This window comes from Dermochelys coriacea, chromosome 3 (genome assembly GCF_009764565.3).
Source record: "Dermochelys coriacea isolate rDerCor1 chromosome 3, rDerCor1.pri.v4, whole genome shotgun sequence".
Classification (NCBI taxonomy): domain Eukaryota; kingdom Metazoa; phylum Chordata; order Testudines; family Dermochelyidae; genus Dermochelys; species Dermochelys coriacea.
The window spans coordinates 147,774,272-147,796,295 of NC_050070.1; the positions used below are offsets into that span (position 1 = coordinate 147,774,272).

At 41.6% G+C, this 22,024-nt stretch overlaps 1 protein-coding gene across 2 annotated transcripts in view; it reads right to left on the reverse strand.

Moving 5' to 3' along the window:
• Nucleotides 1-9,643: 9,643 nt before the first annotated feature.
• Nucleotides 9,644-22,024, reverse strand: part of RMDN2 (regulator of microtubule dynamics 2) — a 78,215-nt gene continuing 65,834 nt past the window's right edge. For both annotated transcript variants that reach the window (XM_038397860.2, XM_038397861.2), the window contains exon 11: nt 9,644-11,384. In XM_038397860.2, coding sequence (XP_038253788.1) covers nt 11,331-11,384 — 54 coding nt within the window. In that variant the 3' untranslated portion in view covers nt 9,644-11,330. The remainder of the gene's footprint in view (nt 11,385-22,024) is intronic.

Consider the following 22,024-nt stretch of genomic DNA (forward strand, 5'->3'; position numbering starts at 1 on the left):
ACCTTGCAAAGGGAATTAAAACCAATAGTAAAAGATTCTATAGACATATAAATAAGAAGAAAACAAAGAAAGAAGAATTGGGACCGCTAAACACTGAGGATGGAGTGGCGGTTAAGGATAATCTAGGCATGGCCCAATATCTAAACAAATACTTTGCCTCAGTCTTTAATGAGGAGCTTAGGGATAATGGCAGGATGACAAATGGGAATGAGGATATGGAGGTAGATATTGCCACATCCGAGGTAGAAGCCAAACTCAAACACCTTACGGGGACTAAATTGGGGGGCCCAGATAATCTTCATCCAAGAATATTAAAGGAACTGGCACATGAAATTGCAAGCTTATTAGCAAGAATTTTTAATGAATCTGTAAACTCAGGGGTTCTACCATATGACTGGAGAATTGCTAACATAGTTCCTATTTTTAAGAAAGGGAAAAAAAAGTGATCCGGGTAACTACAGGCCTGTTAGTTTGACATCTGTAGTATGCAAGGTCTTCAAAAAAATGTTGAAGGAGAAAGTAGTTAAGGACATGGAAGTCAATGGTAATTGGGACAAAATACAATATGGTTTTACAAAAAAGGTAGATCATGCCAAACCAACCTGATCTCCTTCTTTGAGAAAGTAACAGATATTTTAGACAAAGGAAACGCAATGGATCTAATTTACCTCGATTTCAGAAAGGCATTCGTTATGGTTCCACTTGGGGAATGATTAGATAAATTGGAAAAGATGGGGATCTATATGAAAATTGGAAGGTGGATAAGGAACTGGTTAAAGGGGAGACTACAACGGGTCATACTGAAAGGTGACCTGTCAGGCTGGAGAGAGGTTACTAGTGGAGTTCCTTAGGGATCAGTTTTGGGGCCAATCTTATTTAATCTTTTTATTACTGACCTTGGCACAAAAAGTGGGAGCGTGCTAATAAAGTTTGCGGATAACACAAAGCTGGGAGGTATTGCCAATACAGAGAAGGACCGGGATATCATACAGGAAGATCTGGATGACCTTGTAAACTGGACTAATAGTAATAGGATGAAATTTAATAGTGAGAAATGCAAGGTCATGCATTTCGGGATTAATAACAATAATTTTTGTTATAAGCTGGGAACTCATCAGTTGGAAGTAACAGAGGTAGAGAAGGACCTTGGAGTATTGGTTGATCACAGGATGACTATAAGCCACCAATGTGATATGGCCGTGAAAAAAGCTAATGTGGTCTTGGGGTGCATCAGGCAAGGTATTTCCAGTAGAGATAAGGAGGTGTTAGTACCGTTATACAAGGCACTGCTGTATAACGGTAATTGTAAAACGTTGTATAAGGCACTGCAGTTCTGGTCTCCCATGTTTAAGAAGGATGAATTCCAACTGGAACAGGCACAGAGAAGGGCTACTAGAATGATCCAAGGAATGACAAACCTGTCTTATGAAAGGAGACTCAAAGAGCTTGGCTTGTTTAGCCCAACCAAAAGAAGGCTGAAGGGAGATATGATTGCTCTCTATAAATATATCAGAGGAATAAATACCAGGGAGGGAGAGGAATTATTTAAGCTCAGTACCAATGTGGACACAAGAACAAATGGATATGAACTGGCCATCAGGAAGTTTAGACTTGAAATTAGATGAAGGTTTCTAACCATCAGAAAAGTAAAGTTCTGGAACAGCCTTCCAAGGGGAGCAGTGGGGGCAAAAGACATATCTGGCTTCAAGACTAAGCTTGATAAGTTTATGGAGGGGATGGTATGAGCTGAGGTAGCAGATAGTGTGGAGTTGAGGTGTCTTGGGCTGAAGTTGCAGCAGCCTATTTGAGAGACTCTGGTGTAGGCCTTCCTATGCAGCAATCAAAGCTGACCTCACTCCAGCTGGGTCAGGTGGTAAAGCCTCTGGAGCTTCACTGACCTTCCAGAATGCTTGGATACCACAAACCCAAGACAACAAACTGTGAGTGGGGGAGCTGGGCAGGAGGGAAGTGGGTAAAATGTATGAGCCACTCCCAAGAGCAAGTGGAGGTCTGAGGTTGGGACTACTGTTAAAGCAGCCTGTGGGGGTGGGAGTCTTGCCTAACAGATCTTGTTCATGTATTAATTGCTGCCTTTCCCAAGTTTATTCTGTTGTTCCCTTCTCCCCTCCCTCTAAAGTTCTCTGTTTTAAACCCCTACACTCGGTGTTTGTGAGTAGGGAAATATTGCTTATCAAGGGCACCCAGGGTGGTTGTATGTAGTTTCCTAGGTTTCTGGGTGGGAGCTCAAGCTGGAGATGTTTGTTTTCAGAAGGAACCTCCAGAAAATTGAACGTGGCCCTTTTTGCTGTTGACAACACCTGGAAGATGGGTTATCCTTAAGTAGGTAAAGAAAATTTTTAGGGGCTAACAAAGAGGAAGACAGAAATTAGAGTCATAAACTTTAAGGTCAGAAGAGATGGAGGGGATGGTATGATGGGATAGCCTAATTATGGCAATTAATTGATCTTTGACTATTAGCGGTAAATATGCTCAATGGCCTGTGATGGGATGTTAGATGGGGTGGGATCTGAGTTACTACAGATAATTCTTTCCTGGGTGTCTGGCTGGTGAGTCTTGCCCACATGCTCAGAGTTTAGCTGATCACCATATTTGGGGTTGGGGCAGATTGGCAGAGGCCCTGTGGGTTTTTCGCCTTCCTCTGCTGTGTGGGGCATGGGTCACTTGCTGGAGGATTCTATGCACCTTGAAGTCTTTAAACCATGATTTGAGGACTTCAATAGCTCAGACATAGGTTAGGGGTTTATTACAGGAGTAGGTGGGTGGGTGAGATTCTGTGGCCTGCGTTGTGCAGGAGGTCAGACTAGATGATCATAATGGTCTCTTCTGACCTTAAAGTCTATGACTACCAATGCTGGCAGAGCTCCCTCCCCTATGGAACCTCTGTCCCTATGCATGAGCTCTCAAACAGCTCTGGGCTGCTCTTCTCCCATTTCACCAACAGATGTCAATAGCGAGCTCCCATCTCTCTAGTGCTTCAGGATACAGGCTTTACTTCAGGATTCAGATACGGACTTAGGGGGATAACTTTAGGCACCCAAATTTGACAGTGTTGGCTACAATGCCTGCAGCACTCGGTGTGCTAAAAATATTTCCATTCTCATTTGTCACAGTTTTAAAAATCAATTTCTCCAGAACAAAAAGAGACTCGGATTGAAACAGAAATGCACCTACCACTACAAAATCACCCACGGGGTAGGAAGAAGAGGCTGAGGCTGACTTCTGTTCTAGCCTTTAGCCTAGTGGCTGGTGTAACTCACCCATGAGATGGGAGACCCCTAGTTCATGTCCCGCCTTCTGCCTAATAAGGACAAGGGATTTAAACAAGGCTCTGCCACCCCTCAGGTAAGTGATCTAACCACTGGGATAGACAGTCATTCTATAGCCTAGAGGTTAGGGCACTCACCTCAGAGGTAGCAGATAACTTCCTCTTCTTCAGGCAGAGGGGGGAATTGAATTAGCAGTTTCTCACAACACAGGTATGTGCCCTAGCCAGTGGGCTAAAGGTTACAAGAGCGGGGGCCGTCCCCTTGGCTGTTTTGTAGAGTTAGGCAACCTTTGCATACACCTAATGGACAGGGGTCCAGGTTTGTCACGGAAGTCATGGATTCTGTGACTTTCTGTGACCTCTGTGACTTCTGCAGCGGCCAGTGTGTCTGACCCTGTGGCCAGCTGCTCAGGAGGCCCTGGGGGGCAGCCCCAATGGCCGCTGCTGAAACGGCTCTGCAGCCAGCCGCTTGGGCAGCCCCACAGTGAGCTGCACTTGTGCTGCTGGAGCAGCCCCAGGCCCGGCTGCTGCTCAGGCAGTCGCGGGCAGCCGGCCCAGGGGACCGCCCGAGCAGCAGCCAATGCAGCTGGCCCCAGGGACTGCCTGATGCAGCTGGCCCCGGGGACCGCCTGAGCAGTGGTCACAGGGGCTGCAGGAGCTGATGGTGCCAAAGGCTCCCCTCCTCCTCCAGCAGCGCTCCTCTCCTAAGATTCAGTCAGGGGTATTTATGGTATAAGTCATGGACAGGTCATGAGTCATGATTTTGTTTCTTGCCCGTGACCTGTCCATGACTTTTACTAAAAATACCCATGATTAAATCATAGCCTTATTAATGGATAAGGCCCCACATGTGACTCAGCCAGCCACATGTCAATCTTTCTTCTGGTTTGTGGATCACTCTGGGGCTTAGGTGGGAGATAGATACCCAGATGCCTAGAGTGAGCCAGCAGCACACATGCTCAGAGGCAGAAACACAGATGTCTTCAGAACTTTTACTGCAAAAAATATAGGCACCAGAATACTTTAGGCATCTACACGGTTAGGTTGCAGCTGAATAGGAATTTTTGTGAATCACACTGGCACCTAAAAACAGGACTTAAATATCTAAGTACCTTTGTGAACTCGCCCCAAGTGATGAAATTAGACACGCCTTCAAGGCAGCATAAACAGTGTAATAACAGGGTGAAATACTATAGCCTGTGTTATATAGGAGGTCAGACTAGATGCTCATAACAGTCCCTTCTGGCCTTAAAATCTATTACTCTGTAATAAAAAATATAGAACTAATGGGTTTTAAGAAAACCATTGCTGATGGACTATTGATTCAAGCTATTGCTGAAATGATTATTTGTCCTGATTTTTTCATGCGATGTCCCATTATCCCAGGAACTTCTTTCAAGACACCGGAAAAGTCTGTTTTTCATTTAACCAATAAAAAATTAGTTATATAATAACTGCAAAATATTTGTTCAAGGCTTTTCTATAATAAGTAGAATTTACTCTGGGTGAGATTTTCAAAAGTGCCTAACTGCTAAGGAGCAACAAATCCCACAAAGTCAGCTGGCTGCTTTTGAAAATCTCACTCTCAGGGTGCAATCCTGACCCCACTGAAGTCAAAGGGAGTTTTGCCATTGATTTCAATGGGGCCCGGATTTTACCTGGGCCTTTGCCAGGAATAAACAGTCCAGTACAACCTGTGTTTAGTGTGATCCACAGTGTGTTGAGCAAACAGAAAAGTCAAATGAGTATAGACACTCCCCAAACTATTCTTAACTGAAGGTTCATTATGCTTGTGCAGGGTTACATGATAAACTCATTCAAATCATTAAGCAGAACACGTTCTCCACTCCGAGCGAAGTACACATGTTCTGCTGAGTCAGAAGCTGGCATACAGTGATGCCAACACGCATTCTTAAATGTTCTTTTGTATGAATATTTTGTCTCACTAAAAATGTTACCACAAAAGCATTTTGTCTTTTTATTTTGAAGATCTGATAACCTTAGATATTGCTTTAAAACTTAATACCTTACTTTATGTTGTGAACCGAAGGAGGAGAGGCATTATAAGACTTTACCCAGTGTTTTGGAAACTACCCATGCTAGATAACAAGACACAATCAGGAGTCTTAAAGAAGATTTTTATTTCTCCCAAGAAGATTCTCTCCAGCATCAGCAAGATGAAAAAATGAACATCTGAGTTCCTAAGCTTGGGAAACAACTTGCACCAACTTTGCTATCCTGTCCCTTATTTGAGTCCTGAACATTGAAAAGGAAATGTTACGCTGTGAAGTAACTGCAATTCTTTCCTCGGATGGGTGCTCCACTTCAGGTGCACATGCACCTCCTCCTGAGCCCTTGATCAGAAATTTCTAGCTAGCAGTGCCCATTCGGCCCATGCAGGTGCCCTATGCCTCCTAGTGGCAGACACCAAGACTGGGTCTATACAGGGATGTGTGGGTGAACCACCCCCAGTTCCTTTTCTTCAGTCATCCCCTAGGGAACGACTGAAGCAGAGGGGAAGCAGGATGGGTAGTGGAGTACCCATGGGGGACACATCTTGAAGAATTATAGTTACTGTACAGGGTGAGTAACTTTTCCTTCTTCTTCGAGTAGCATCCCTAGCGGTGCTCCACGTCGGGTGATTTCCAAACAATATCCCCAGAAGGAGAAAGGAGCTTCAGAACAGGATCCAAAACTGAAGATAGTACTGCAGAGCCAAGTACCACATCAGATCTGATGGCACGGAACAGGGTGTAATGTTTTGAAAACGATGGACTGAAGACCTGGTAGCGGCGCTACCTATCTCAGATATCAGGGAATTCTTCAAAAAAGCAGTAGACAGCACTTGTGATCTGGTTGAATGTGCTCTCACCACCAGCAGGGGGGCTGAGCACCTGCAGACTTGACCTAATATCCATTTTGAAAGTCTTTGGGCAGAAATGGAAGCCCCCTTACACCTGTTCATTAGGATATGAATAGGTGGACACACTAGTGTTCTGTCTTGGGCTGAAAAAGTAGAGAAAGAACTGAGGTTGGTTCACCCACATGTCCCTATATAGTCTTGCTGTCTGCCACAAGGAGGCATGGGGAGCACGTGTGGGCCAAATGCGCACTGCTAGCAAAAAATCTCTGATCAAGGGCTCAGGATGCATATATGCACCTGAAGTGGAGCATCCTGGAAAAGGGCAAATATAGTGCCCAGCTATAAAAAGGGAAATAAGGACAACCTGGAGAATTACAGACCAGTCAGCTTAACTTCTGTACCCGGAAAGATAATGGAGTAAATAATGAAGCAATCCATTTGCAAACACCTAGAAGATAATAAGGTGATAAACAACAATCAGCATGGATTTGTCAAGAACAAAACCGTGTCAAACCAACCTGATAGCTTTCTTTGACAGGGTAACAAGCCTTGTGGATGGGGGTAAGCAGTAGATGTGGTATATCTTGACTTTCGTAAGGCTTTTGATACTGTCTTGCATTACCTTCTCATAAACAAACCAGGGAAATACAACCTAAATGGATCTACTATAAGGAGGGTGCATAACTGGTTGGAAAATCATTCCCAGAGAGTAGTTATCAGTGGTTCACAGTCATGCTGAAAGGGCATAACAAGCGGGGTCCCACAGGGATCGGTTCGGGGTATGGTTCTGTTCAATATCTTCATCAGTGATTTAGATAATGGCATAGAGAGTACACTTATAAAGTTTGCGGATGATACAAAGCTGGGAGGGGTTGCAAGTGCTTTGGAGGATAGGATTAAAATTTAAAATGATCTGGACAAACTGGAGAAATGGTCTGAAGTAAATAGGATGAAATTCAGTAAGGACAAATGGAAAGTACTCCACGTAGGAAGGAACAATCAGTTGCACACATACACAATGGGAAATGACTGCCTAGGAAGGAGTACTGTGGGAAGGGATCTAGTGGTGTGGATCACAAGCTAAATATGAGTCAACAGTGTAACGCTGTTGCAAAAAAAAGCAAACAGCATTCTGAGATGTATTAGCAGGACTGTAAGCAAGACACGAGAAATAATTCTTCCGCTCTACTCCGTGCTGATTAGGCTTCAACTGGAGTATTGTGTCCAGTTTAGGGCACCACATTTCAGGAAAGATGTGGACAAACTGGAGAAAATCCAGAGAAGAGCAACAAAAATGATTAAAGTTCTAGAAAACATGACCTATGAGGGAAGATTGAAAAAATTGGGTTTGTTTAGTCTGGAGAAGAGAAGCTGAGGGGGGATATAACAGTTTTCAATTATGTAAAAGGTTGTTAAAGGGAGGAGGAACAAAAATTGTTTTTCTTAACCTCTGAGGATAGGAGAAGCAGTAATGGGCTTAAATTGCAGCAAGACAGGTTTAGGCTGGACATTAGGAAAAGTTTTCTATTTGTCAGGATAGTTAAGCACTGGAATAAACTGCCTAGGGAAGTGGTAGAATTTCCATCATTGGCGATTTTTAAGAGCGGGTTGGACAAACACCTGTCAAGGAGAGTCTAGATAATACTTAGTCCTGCCTTGAGTGCAGGGGACTGGACTAGATGACTTCTTGAGGTTCAGTTCTACGATTCTATCCATAGGGACACTATTCGAAGAAGGACTCTTTTGGACATATCAAGGTGTTGACATTCTATCCACCACACTGGTCATCTCTTTCTATAAACTGGAAACCATAACTCCAGTTCTCTTACTTGTTAAGCTGGAAAAGTTTATCCCCATTCACAGCTGACAGCCTTTAAATGTATTTTTTCTATCAGAGCCCCACTGATACCTAGTGAAAATCATTTATATGACAGCAGTGCCTCATTTGGGCTAGGTGCTGTACAAACACAGAGTAGAAGACAGTCCCTCTCTCAGACAGCTTACAATCTAGGCAGACACGGGATGGGAAAGGAAACAGAGGTGAGGTGACTTGTCTAAGCTCACCCAGCAGATCACTGACAGAACCAGGACTGGAACCCAGAGCTCCCGAGTCCCAGTCTATTGCTCTAGCCCCGGGCCTACACTGGCTCTTAATACAGTTCTAACATCTCTGCCTCTTTACTGAAATTTAGTAAAACGTTTCATTGAAAAGGCTTAACATTTTAAGGAAACAGAAACCTGCTCTCATTTTTCATTCTAGTATTTTATTTACCAGTGACATAATGCAGGGGTTACACAGACATACAATGGATCAGAAAAGCTTGCTTTTTATACACTGCCAGGAATGATCTCATAGGCAGTTTGATTTGTTTCAAAGTCTACTTGAGAAGATCTGTGGTACATAAAGCACTAAAAATCACAGCATAACTTTACGTATAAAGGAAAATCCAGGTGCTGCAGGAAGTGATGTTGGGGATTAAGTAGGTACTGCTCTCTCCTCTGAGTTTGTATTGAATAAATGTTGGATTATAGTATTCATGGTCAGGAGGGATCCTAAAAATCCATTTGCCATGCAAAAATTTGGAATTTGCATTTTTACAGAGAATCTTTAGTTTGTACATTTTGAGAAAAAAAATAAAAACATATGCAATAAAACCCCATGCCACTAGTGCATGCACAGGAATATGGGAAATTGACACTTCAGCCTTGGGCGGCTGGGCTCGGGCTGTCAGCCCCAGGCAGTGGGGCTCCGGCTGTCAGCTTTCATTTTAATCACAGAAAAAAACATGCATTTTTGTGTGTTTTATTGGAGAATTTTGGGGTTTTATGTCACGGAAAACTAGGATCGCTTGTGGTCACTGTACCACAGGAGTTGCTGTGTTTTGGATCAGATTTAAAGTATAGGTTGTGACTTCTTGTGCCCATTAAAAAAAAATCACAGGACCACATACATTCCTTTGTAGGTAAATCCACCAAATTCCCTGAAGCAACTTTACATGGAAGATGTTCAGATACAATCGTGAGGGGCAGAAGTAAAAATGCAAAGATCTATATAGAGACAGAAATAAGTAGATAGATAGTAAATCCATGTCTACCTACATTCCCGTGGTAGCTTCCTTTCCATATTTTTGGAGATGCTTTTAATATTATAAAAGTTTAAAAAAAAATTGGATATGAGTTTTCACTTCGTTTACTAAACTATTTTGTCACTTAGTGCTTTTGAACAGCTTCTACATTGCTTTGAGAGGTGGTGGTTTAGTGAATTTAGTGAAGTTTGGTAAAGAACTTTGGGATTCTGCAGAATGAGAGATGGTAGCTCTCTAAATGTAAAATTTTCATTATGACATACTTACTGTTATGATATATGACCTACTAAATTATTACAAAACATGACAGACTGTAAGGACAGGGACTGTCTCTTACTACGTGAATGTACGTGCCTACTGCAATGTGATCCTGATCCTTAACTAGGATGGAGATCAGCCAGCAATATCTGAGACTACTGCTTTTATTGCAGTAAAGCACTGCACTCAGCCCTATACAACACAGTACAAAAAAAATCATTACCCCAGAGAGCTTACAATCTAAGCATAAGAAAAGAGACAGAGATCCAAACAGATTGGGAGAGCATAAGAAAACAATAATACTAGTCAGCATGATAAGCAGAGGTCACAGCTATAAATTGGTAGTGGCTCTGTCTCTTCCACGCTGCCTAAAGGTTCCAAGAGGTTAATGAAGTCAATCAGTAGCTCCCTAAAGGTGATGAAACTAGGGAACCAAGGTGGGTGAGGTAATATCTTTCACTGGTCGAACTTCTGTTGGTGAAAGAGACAAGCTTTTGAGATACACAGAGCTCTCCTTCAGGTCTTTCACCAACAGAAGTTGGTCCAATAAAAGATGTTACCTCACCCACCTTGTCTCTCTGATATCCTGGGACCAACATGGCTGTAACAACATTGCATGAAACTAGGGAAGTCAGTGCTCCTCTCCTGGATATTTTTAACATAAAGGAAAATATATGGCCCTTTGTTTGAAATGATGCTTGCTCTTGCTCATATATTCACTGGCTCTTGCTTATATATTCACCTGTTTTTATGTTCCATTTATGGGAACATTTTCTTGTTCTGGCCACATACTTTAATCCAGATTAAGATCTTGACCCATAATTCATTAAGGGCAGTTGGAGTTTTTTCACTGACTTCAGTGAGTTTTGGATCAGGCCCTGAGCAAACAAAATGATTTCTGTGCCTTTCCTCTAACATATAGACTCCTACTGTTCCATAAACTCTTGGCTTGATTAAGCAGAAGAAACATGTCTCAGTTATTACATATGTATACATAAGCCACATTTCACAAATGACATGAAAGATCAACAAATGTTACACATGGGAGAAGGGGCTCTCAAAGCTAGACTGACAATACTGCAACAGGCTATTATTCAAAGACAAATGACCAGGATTCATCTACCTGGTGGGGCTCAAGTTTCACAATTCTAACAGATTTAACCACAATATTTCATTTCATTGGTTCAATTTTTAATATTTTTCCTTTCAAGTAACATAAAATATGACTTTAAAACATGATTTATAAAGTTTTCACATTTCCATTTAAAATTAAAAATAGGCTAAAGTCAAAATAGTTTTTTTAAGACTATCCCTTTTTCCTTAACTTCCATCAGTCTTACACATTTCTTGTGAGTAAAAGCAGAGGAACACACATACATATGTTTATGATGTACCTTCATATACATTTATATAGATAAATTCGTAGAAACATAATTTAATGTAGAAACAAAGAAATTGCTCCATATAATTCTGTGCTGACATTGCAGTTTAGTTGATTAATCAGTCCAAGAACACAGTTAATGCATTTGGTGTTCTTGCCTATGTGGTATCCATTGCCAGCAGTGGACTTTATAATGGGAGATTATACTTCCAGCAAGAATAATTTAAAACAAACTGTAGATCCAAAAATTAAAAATAAAGCTATGAATCAAAAAGATAGAATGCATCAATTTCATATCCAAATTGCCATCCACTTACAGGGCCTGATCCAAAAATGACTGAAGTCAAGGTAGTCTTTCCACTAGCCTCAATGAGCTTTGGATCAGACTCCCAGTAACTAGTTTCTATGGTTCTTCTACAATGTCATCACGGCATGAAGAGCTAAAAGTGCTTTTAGTCACAGCTGCAAGGTTAGAAGTAAAGCTTCTAAATCTTTCTGGGCCTCTTTATCCTAAGACAAGAAAACAAACAAGCATGCAATTAGATGTGGAATACCCCGTGTGCCGCAGTTTGTTTTATCATGCTAATATGTGTTCATGCACATTTCTCTATTAACAAAAGATATTACATAAAATTAAATAGCCATGGAATGTCCAAAACTACAAATCGTTGAACTAGTTATTTTCTTTTTCAGTGATCACAAAAGTAAAATGGGGGAGTGGGAAGTAGAGCCCATGGTAGCAGTCTTCATACAGCTCTGACAAAGCACTTCCACCTTACCAGTAATATCCTTAGTGTGGAAGCATTGGTGCAAGGCCCACACTTGTATGGGTACAGTGTGGGTCAACAGACATTTGGCTTTTATTTTGTGTGGAAGTTTGTATGCTGTGAATATACTGTGTCTACAAGGATGCTTCTCTGACTCTTCTTTGGAACTCTATTATCCAATTATCAAGAAAATATGAGAAACATACCCAATGATTTAGGGCCAGATCCTACCCTAACCCTATGTGTCGATATACCCTTCCTTCCCCTCCTCCCAGTTCCAGGCATGGAGTGGAAGAGAAGGGGCTGCATGCCTGGTAGTTCCCCCTCCCTTGTACATGTGGGTGAGGAGTTGAGGGGTCATACAGTTTTGGCTCCACCCCCAACCCCACAGCCAGTAGAGTTGAGGCACCATGGGAGCAGAGGTAGTAATCTGCTACTGCTATAGCAGGGAAAGAACTTTGGGCTCCTCCTAGGGCAGTATACAGGTGAACAGCTTACACAAGGCTGTGCCTAAAGGCAAAACCTGGCCAACCGAATTCTTTTGAAGGTCATAAATGATTATGTTTTGGCCATTAAATATAATCCATTATCCAAAGGTATTTTTGTATTTATACAAAATATCAGCTCTAAAATATGATGATCTAGTCATTGAAGCATTTCTCCTGAAAATTGCTACCTGTGTGTTACTTCTCCCTGCCCATGCACACATTTCCATCTCACAAAGCCAGTATCAATTCAGATAAAGCTACATTTTTAAAAGTCTGTACGTGATGCACACAAAGAAGTAGGGGTGAAAACACCTGATTCACACACACAAGTTCGGGGTTCACATGCATCAAAGCATAGGCATGCACACATCAGGTATTTTGTACTAGTATTTCCAAAATTAGAAGCCGTGGTTTCTTCAACCGCCAAGGTAACTCTGCAAAGGAAATTTTCTAAAAGAAAATTCTGCAGACCAAGCCAGTGAAGTAATCACTTAATTTCAGGATCACTGCGTTATTCAAATCAAAGAACTGGAACAAAATACAGAACATTTTAAAATATAGTTTATGGGTGAATAAACTCTTGCTCCTCTTTATTTTGGTTAGTTGTTTATAATGACATGGTGGAAAAAAGAAGTATTTGAAACTGATAGAAAACATATGCAAGAAATGTCAAACGATATTATACTATCAGGCCGGATTAAGGCATTAATACGTTAGCTGTATAAGTCCCTTGAATATGTGCTCTCACTGGCAACAATAGGCTAAACTATCCACCTAATCATTTATCCGAGTCTTGAAAGGCACATATTGTACAGCCTGTACACTCTTGCCAAAATACTCTTGGTAACAGGAAGAAATATCACATTATAACCCACAACTCTTAAATTTCATGCCACTGCACCCTCTCAGAGTGTCTGGTCTAAGGGTATGGCTACACTCGAAACTTCAAAGCGCTCCTGCGGCAGCGCTCTGAAGTGTGTGTGTGGTCGCACTCCAGCGCTGGGAGAGAGCTCTCCCAGCACTCATGGTACTCCACCTCCACGAGGGGATTAGCTTAGAGCCCTGGGGCACTGTTTACACTGGTGCTTTACAGCGCTGTAACTTACTGCACTCGGGGGTGTTTTTTCACACCCCATGAGCGAGAAAGTTGCAGCGCTGTAAAGTACCAGTGTAGCCATAGCCATAGGCTCTTAATACAGAGTTGGAAAACACACAATCCTCGCATCAAGAGACTGCCACAATCTTGGTTCAGAAGAAGTATAATAGGTTTACAAATTTATGATGGTTTATTAATGGAATTCAGAAATGATTTTCAGGGCTAAACTCAGAAGTCACTGCACCGGCATTCCTTTTACAGTTAGGAAAAAAATAGTTCTATTTAATCCTGGTCTTTCCACACTTCTCTCAGCCAAAAGGTATAAATACAGACTCAGGTTCTGTCATATCCTAGTGAATTTTATTCAGTATTTCAAAGACTGATTGAGTTCCTTATTCACACCACAAATTATCCCTTTTAAAAATAATCTCCAAAATAGCCTTGCATATTTCTCTCTTTCCTTAGAGGAAAAACAAGACTAATACATTAGGCAATCTTTTCAGAGAGTTGCAACATACCCAGAACTAAAGGTTGGGCAATCTTTCCTGCATCTGCCTCTGCTGCTAAGAAATTAGAGAAAGAAACCAAAATGTGGCTGCTCTAAAAACTACTTGAAAGAAGAGATTGGTGATAGCATGGGGTCTGTTTAATGGCCTATGTGAATTGAGTTGTTCTATCCAGAGAGAAGAGACCACACTACAAAAAGCACAACTACTGTAATTTTTGCTGGCAATAACAAGAAACCAAACACTGAATAGAAAAAGGTCCCTCCAGGCGAGGGTTGTGGCACATTGGCAGGAAAGAAAAGCTTGCACTGCCGTTGACTGTGACCCTGCTTTATGAAGGAAGAACTCAGATTCCAGGGCTGTCAACCTGGCACGCGTAGGCGCAATGTGGAGATAAAGGAGATCACTGATTATTGTGGGAGTCGAGGATCACTGGTCCTGCATCTGCACAGGTTTCTCCCTTAAGGCATTTTAGAAATTCACTGGATCTCTGATCTTCCAGGGATGATCAATCATATTGATTCATTTGTAGCTGGGAGGATGGGAAGGCCTTGATCTCCTTCTGGAGGATTTAGTCAGACCAGGAAAGCAGTTTGTTGGCAAGAGACCCAGTTGTTCACTCCTAGGATGGGTTTCAGAGTAGCAGCCGTGTTAGTCTGTATTCGCAAAAAGAAAAGGAGTACTTGTGGCACCTTAGAGACTAATTTGTTAGTCTCTAAGGTGCCACAAGTACTCCTAGGATGAAGATTGGCTCTAGCTGAGTAGGTAGGACCAATTGCCATTTTCAACTTTGACTTTCTACTGAAACACACACATTGGTTAAATGCTTCTAATATATTTTTACAATCAAATGAGAGTTCCATATGTTCTGTGGGCCATAAACTGCTCCCTAAAGGACATTTAAGGTCATGGGCTCCTCCACTGCTTTCTCCCCTCCCACCCCTCCACTCCCTTCTCTTCCTGTTTAGATGTCTCTTTTGTCCATTAACTTCAGGGAATTTAGCAATGGAGAGAAAGATCTGAGGGATTAGAGATAGAAAAAGTAAAGAGGCAGCTGAGAAAGGGGACAGAGGAAAGGGAAGTGGTTGAGAACAGGAAAGGGAGAAGAGGTTGTTGGGGAGAGAGGTTTGCTAGCCTTAATCTGCGGGTGTTTTGCAGCTAATTTCTGAATGTTTTTCTTTAATTGCAAATAAAAATATGGGAGAAGGATAAAAATCTTTATTTTTACTTCCCATCTCTCAGCTATTTCCTTATGCATGAAACACACAGCACAACGGATACTTACGTGTGTTTGGTGATAAAGCCCCAACTGTGCATCAATGGGAGTCGACACACCCCGGCAACATTGCAAAATGGGTGCATCAACAAACCAGAACATAACTTTGTGCTATTGGGGCCAAATTCTAGACTGCTATCCATCAGGTATGACTTCACTGAAGTCAATGGGGCTACAAGGCTTGTTTCATCAGTTCAGAGTTTGGCCATCAGGGTCCAAAACTACACTCTAATATTCATTAAATGGACAGCATTGACGTTGCCATGTTTTGAGAACCACTCTCATAACTTCTGTTTATAGCTACACAATTCCTGTACAGGTTCATGAGACACCCTCAAGTACTCTACGAGAGAGACCCAATCACACACAATGATGGCCAATTAGAGTAAAATCTCTTGTGGACAATATATTTAGTTATATAAACTAACCTGCTGCTTGTTCCCAATTTAATAACTACCGCAGGCACTTCATACATAAGCATGACTGCAGTAGTCATCAGTTTAAATATAATTTCATAATATTGCTTTCCTCCTTAGATATTTCAATAAATTACTGCAGTCACCCACTTGCAATTTTCTGTGTTGTTACTCTATGTCACAAGACAGGGCGTTTTACAGTCTTACTTATTTCTAATGTCTTCCTCTGGAAATGAGCCATGATTTCTCAAGGCTTCTAATTATCAATGCAACCAAAATGAAAAACATGCAGTTGACTGTTCGTAATCCTGCATGTTCTAATGACACCTTATTTAAAAAATTATCAAAATGACTGAAAACTCATTTCAACTATTTCTAGGATTTGTGTTGCAGAGATAAGTCTTTGACAAATGACTTGAGGTTCAATTTACACTGAGCATCAGTTATGTAAAGTTTTATATCCTGACTGGCTCTTTGTCCAACCTTGAAAAACAAATTTCATCACTTAATTTGGTTTCATTTTAGCACACTTAGCAACAGCATATCCCAAATTTTTGAAAGCCGAGCCTCCCTTCAGGAAAATGAAACTAATTGCACCTCCCTTCAATGCTGTCATGTGCTACCGTCTCAATTTATGTTTCTCCTACATGTCTATAACTAGTCCTTGGTGCACCAACATGGCCCACACTTTGAAGATTGCTGCAATCAATCACATTTTTATTGCACTGACAACTATGTTCAAACATTTAGGGTGACCGGATAGAAAGTATGAAAAATCAGGAACACCATTTTTTTTGCTCCCTAGAGCATTAGATATATTGCATATATATGACAAAGCCCCTAATATAGGAACGGTCCTGATAATGTCGGAATGTCTGGTCACCCTACTTACATTTGAGAGGATGCTGCCATGAGTGCTTAGTAATAAACTAATCATCAGTTTCATCATAACATGTTAAACTCAAGACATAAAGGTAGGATAGTTTATTAATATGTATAAAAATTACCACACAAGTGTGCCCCCAATCAAAAAAAATGCAAATATTCAGGTCATCTCCCCATATACTTTTTTTGGACTGTGAAGAATGTAAGCAATAGAAAAAAAGTCAAGCCTTTTGGCAATAACTTAAAAACCATGTAGATTATAATGTATGAGAGAGAGGTTAAAAAAAAAAGAAAAGAAAAGGAGAATATAGAAGATGTTAATCTTCTGTTGTTTTTATAAATTTAGAACCTTAACATATAGTCTGTTTTTAAGTGGCATGTTTCAGTTGTTAGCCTGTAAGAGTAAATTATGGTGCCTCAAGGACTGCCTATTCTGGCTGGGCCCTTTACTGAAATTCAAACAGTCACATTCAGTGCAAATGGAATCCCCAACCAAATCAATATCTTATACCTTTGGTATCAATTTATCCACAAACAGAATATAACCCATGACCTCCTTCTCTGTTCCAATCATACAATCAGGGTGGTTTACCAAGATTTCTAGCTCTCTTCCCAGGGCAGGATTATGGAAAAGAGGCAGCCTCTCTATGGTTGAGTTTGAAACTTATTTTTGACAAAAAATCCTGATTCCTCCCCAATCCCAAATACTCAATAAAGGTAATTTCCCCTTAAAATTTGGTACTTTTGTATTCCCATGCCATATCTACAAACCAACTTGTCACAGAAATTTCAAATTAGGTTTATTTGAAGTATCTTGGCAAGACCTAGTAAGGGTGAACAGTTTGTGAGATTGGGAAAAGCACATTTAAGATGATACAGGAGTGTTACAAACATCAAAATGGTTTGTGGGGCAGCGAGTTATATACACTCGTGGTGCCTGGGCTCCAGCAATATTCAGGGCCCAGCTCCACCAATGTTTGGGGCCGGGTCTTTCCCCTGGCCCCGCATCTCCCCCAAATGCCCCCCAGTCCTCACTTGCTGCCCCTGGTCACCTCCCCCGCCCTGGACCCTGCAGCTCATGCTGACTCTGCTCTGCTGGCTCCCAACTGCTGCCGCAGGGTCCTAGTGCCCCCCATTCTTATCCTACCATTCTGCCCTAGCCCTGAGCCCCTCCCACACCCTTCATCCCCAGCCCTGAGCCCCCTCCCACACTGCAAACCTCTCATCCTCAGCCCCACAGCCCTTACCCCTGTACCCCCAAACTCCCTCCCAGAGCCTGCACCCCCTCATCCTCTCCTGCACCCCCACCACCACCACCTGACCCAGCCCGGAACCAACACCCAGCACCCAAACTCCATCCCAGAGCCTGCACCCCAGACCCCCTCCCCCACCCAAACTCCCTCCCAGAGTCTTAGGCAGGTGGGGGGGCAGAGTTGGGGGGGGGACAGGTTGTGGGCACCACCAAAATTTCTACAAACCTGCCACCCCTGCGCAGGTATAGCAAACTTTCAAAGGGGTCAAATGACTGATGGAGACTGCAACTCTCTCTTTCTCTCATATACACACTCATTTATTTTGTGTGTGTGTGTGTGTGTGTGTGTGTATTTCTCTTTATATATACAGGCACATACATATATATAGTGCAAAAATATAGATGTGAGTGTCTTTAGCCCTTTCCTACGCAAACTCTTGAAAATGTGAATCTATCACTAGGGAGGTTTGTCATGGTGATTTATGTATAGAAAAAAAAAAAACCTCACAGGCAGAGTTCTTCCCCTGTTGCTGCATTCTTGTCCAATATCAAGGGATTCTTCAGATTTTCACATTTCCCAGCTAAGTACCTTGACTCATCTGCCCTCTACTCTTGATCCCCCAAGTTCCAGATCTTAATCCCCCAAGTTCCAGATCTTAATCCTTGTTTCCAGTCCCATCTGCCTCCTCCTCATAGACTTTTTAATATTTGCAAGAGCTGCTGTAACCCTTAGTAAGACCCTGGCTCCTGCTAACCTACTAAGGTCATCAGCCTGTGGATGCCTGTCCGGAGTAAGGCCCTGCAGCTGCAGTATTCCTGACACCCTAATGAGTCAGCTAGGTTGCCTGATGGACTGCCCTGCCTGATTAGCTCAGGAAGCTAGCAGGCCAGTTCTTAAATACACCCACACCCTCCCTGCTTTCCTGTGCTTACCTCTCACCAAACCCTGCTCCTCTACAGCTCCAGCCCAGATCGTGCCCTGCATCTAGCCTTGTTCCCATCCTGTCCCAACCCTGCTCTTACCTCAGAACCAGACCTGCTCCTGCCAATAGTCTTAATGCTCTTGTCTTAGTTTTACTCCATTACTACTTGTTATACTACCTTAGACTTAACACTGAGAAGGGAGAAATTATTTGTACTTTCAAATACACTTTGAATAGTTATCATGAGCCACCTTACACCCTGATCCTTTAACGGGGCTGTTCATAGGCAGACCTCATCGACTTCAGTGGGGCTCTATGTCAGCCCAATGGGCTGCCTATATGGAGGATCAGGGTATTAATGATCACTCAGTCAAGCTGTATAGATTTAGCTCTTAGTCTTTCACTATTGTGAAAGATATCCTAATATTCACATAGTTATCTTAAAGCAAAATCTAATTTTGTAACAAACTAAAATGAAATGGTAAAGTATTCTCTTAACTAAAACTTACTTCAATAACATTTTTACTGTAGCAACACATTTAATCCATCTGATGGCAAAATGGGTCATATAGCTCTCTTGGCCCTCTTAAATGTCATAGCTGTAGTCATATTTGATGTTTTGGTAACTGGTCAGACAGCTGTATTTGAACATAGCATGTTCAGGATTAGTGCCACACTATTTATGTGTTAAAGTGTTAAAAGAAGCAGTGAAAGATAAAAAGGCATCTTTTAAATGGTGGAAGTCAAATCCTAGTGAGGTAAATAGAAAGGAGCATAAACACTGCCAAATTAAATGTAAAAATGTAATAAGAAAAGCCAAAAAGGAGTTTGAAGAACAGCTAGCCAAAAACTCAAAAGATAATGTGTTTAAGTACATCAGAAGCAGGAAGCTTGCTAAACAACCAGTGGGGCCCCTGGACAATCGAGATACAAAAGAAGCACTTAAAGACGATAAAGTCATTGCAGCGAAACTAAATGAATTCTTTGCTCAATGAATTCCTTCACAGCTGAGGATGTTAGGGAGAGTCCCAAACCTGAGTTGTCTTTCGTTGGTGACAAATCTGAGGAATTGTCACAGATTGAAGTGTCACTAGAGGAGGTTTTGGAATTAATTGAGAAACTTAACAGTAACAAGTCACTAGGACCAGATGGCATTCACCCAAGAGTTCTGAAAGAACTCAAATGTGAAATTGCGGAACTATTAACTATGGTTTGTAACCTGTCCTTTAAATCCGCTTCTGTACCTAATGACTGGAAGATAGCTAATGTAAGGCCAATATTTAAGAAGGGCTCTAGAGGTGATCCCGGCAATTATAGACCGGTAAGTCTAACGTCAGGACCAGGCAAATTAGTTGAAACAATAGTAAAGAATAAAATTGTCAGACGCATAGAAGAACATAAATTGTTGGGCAAAAGTCAACATGGTTTCTGTAAAAGGAGATCATGTCTTACTAATCTATTAGAGTTCTTTGAAGGGGTCAACAAACATGTGGACAACAGAGATCCAGTAGACATAGTGTACTTAGATTTCCAGAAAGCCTTTGATGAGGTCCCTCACCAAAGGCTCTTATGTAAATTAAGTTGTTATGGGATAAGAGGGAAGATCCTTTCATGGATTGAGAACTGGTTAAAAGACAGGGAACAAAGGGTAGGAATAAATGGTACATTTCCAGAATGGAGAGGGGTAGCTAGTGGTATTCCCCAAGGGTTAGTCCTAGGACCAATCCTATTCAACTTATTCATAAATGATCTAGAGAAAGGGGTAAACAGTGAGGTGGCAAAGTTTGCAGATGATACTACACTGCTCAAGATAGTTAAGACCAAAGCAGACTGTGAAGAACTTCAAAAAAAAAAATCTCACAAAACTAAGTGATTGGGCAACAAAATGGCAAATGAAATTTAATGTGGATAAACGTAAAGTAATGCACATTGAAAAAAATAACCCTAACTATACATACAATATGATGAGGGCTAATTTAGCTACAACTAATCAGGAAAGAGATCTTGGAGTCATCGTGGATAGTTCTCTGAAGACGTTCACGCATTGTGCAGCAGCAGTCAAAAAAGCAAACAGGATCTTAGGAATCATTAAAAAAGGGATAGAGAATAAGATGGAGAATATCTTATTGCCCTTATATAAATCCATCGTATACCCATCTCTTGAATACTGTGTACAGATGTAGTCTCATCTCAAAAAATATATACTGGCATTAGCAAAGGTTCAGAGAAAGGCAACTAAAATGATTAGGGGTTTGGAACGGGTCCCATATGAGGAGAGATTAAAGAGGCTAGGACTTTTCATCTTGGAAAAGAGGAGACTAAGGGGGGATATGATAGAGGTATATAAAATCATGAGCGGTGTGGAGAAAGTGAATAAGGAAAAGTTATTTACTTGTTCCCGTAATATAAGAACTAGGGGCCACCAAATGAAATTAATGGGCAGCAGGTTTAAAACAAATAAAAGGAAGTTCTTCACACAGCGCACAGTCAACCTGTGGAACTCCTTGCCCGAGGAGGTTGTGAAGGCTAGAACTATAACAGGGTTTAAAAGAGAACTGGATAAATTCATGGAGGTGAAGTCCATTAATGGCTATTAGTCAGGATGGGTAAGGAATGGTGTCCCTAGTCTCTGTTTGTCAGAGGGTGGAGATGGATGGCAGGTGAGAGATCACTTGATCGTTACCTGTTAGGTTCACTCCCTCTGGGGCACTTGGCATTGGCCACTGTCAGCAGACAGGATACTGGGCTGTATGGACCTTGGGTCTGACCCAGTATGGCCATTCTTACTTTCTTCCCTGACACCTGATAATCCAGGTTTGATCCTCAGCTCTGATTCCCGATTCTGACTCAGTTTTTATCATTGGCTCTGTCATTTGGCTTCTGACTCCAGTTCTAGCCTTCAACCCTGGTTCTGGGCTTGTCTTGAGCCAGGGCTCTGGCATTTGGACTCTGACCACTAGGCATGACCGCCTCTGACCCAGTCTCCGGACAATGTCTTCATTGTGCATTTCTGTAACATTCAAATGTGTGTTTCTTTTATGTCTGCAGGGTTATTGTAGACATGTTGGTCCCAGGAATTAAGAGAGATTATGAATGAGGTAATATCTTTTATTGGACCAGCTTCTGTTGGTGAGAGAGACAAGCTTCCAAGCGACACAAGAGCTCTTCTTCAGGTGTAGCACGAAAGCTTGTCTTTCTCACCAACAGAAGTTAGTCCAATAAAAGATATTACCTCACCCTCCTTGTTTCTTTGATGTTTAGCCTTTACTCTGAATTTCTTGTGTTTTTAATAGTAGTTTTTTTTGATAACTATAGTATGCTGATAACATTATACCACCATTAATATACTTATATATATTAACTTTTATTATGTTATTATGTTAATATTAACATATTAACCATCTTAACTCCAGTTTAATATAATTTGTCTGGATTTGATACATCTCCCAGTGTAACTGGATAGCTCTTCCTGCTTTGCTGTTTTCAGCTCTTCTGAAATGACAACTCTTTTTGGGGGATAAGGGAGGCAGGCATTTATAAC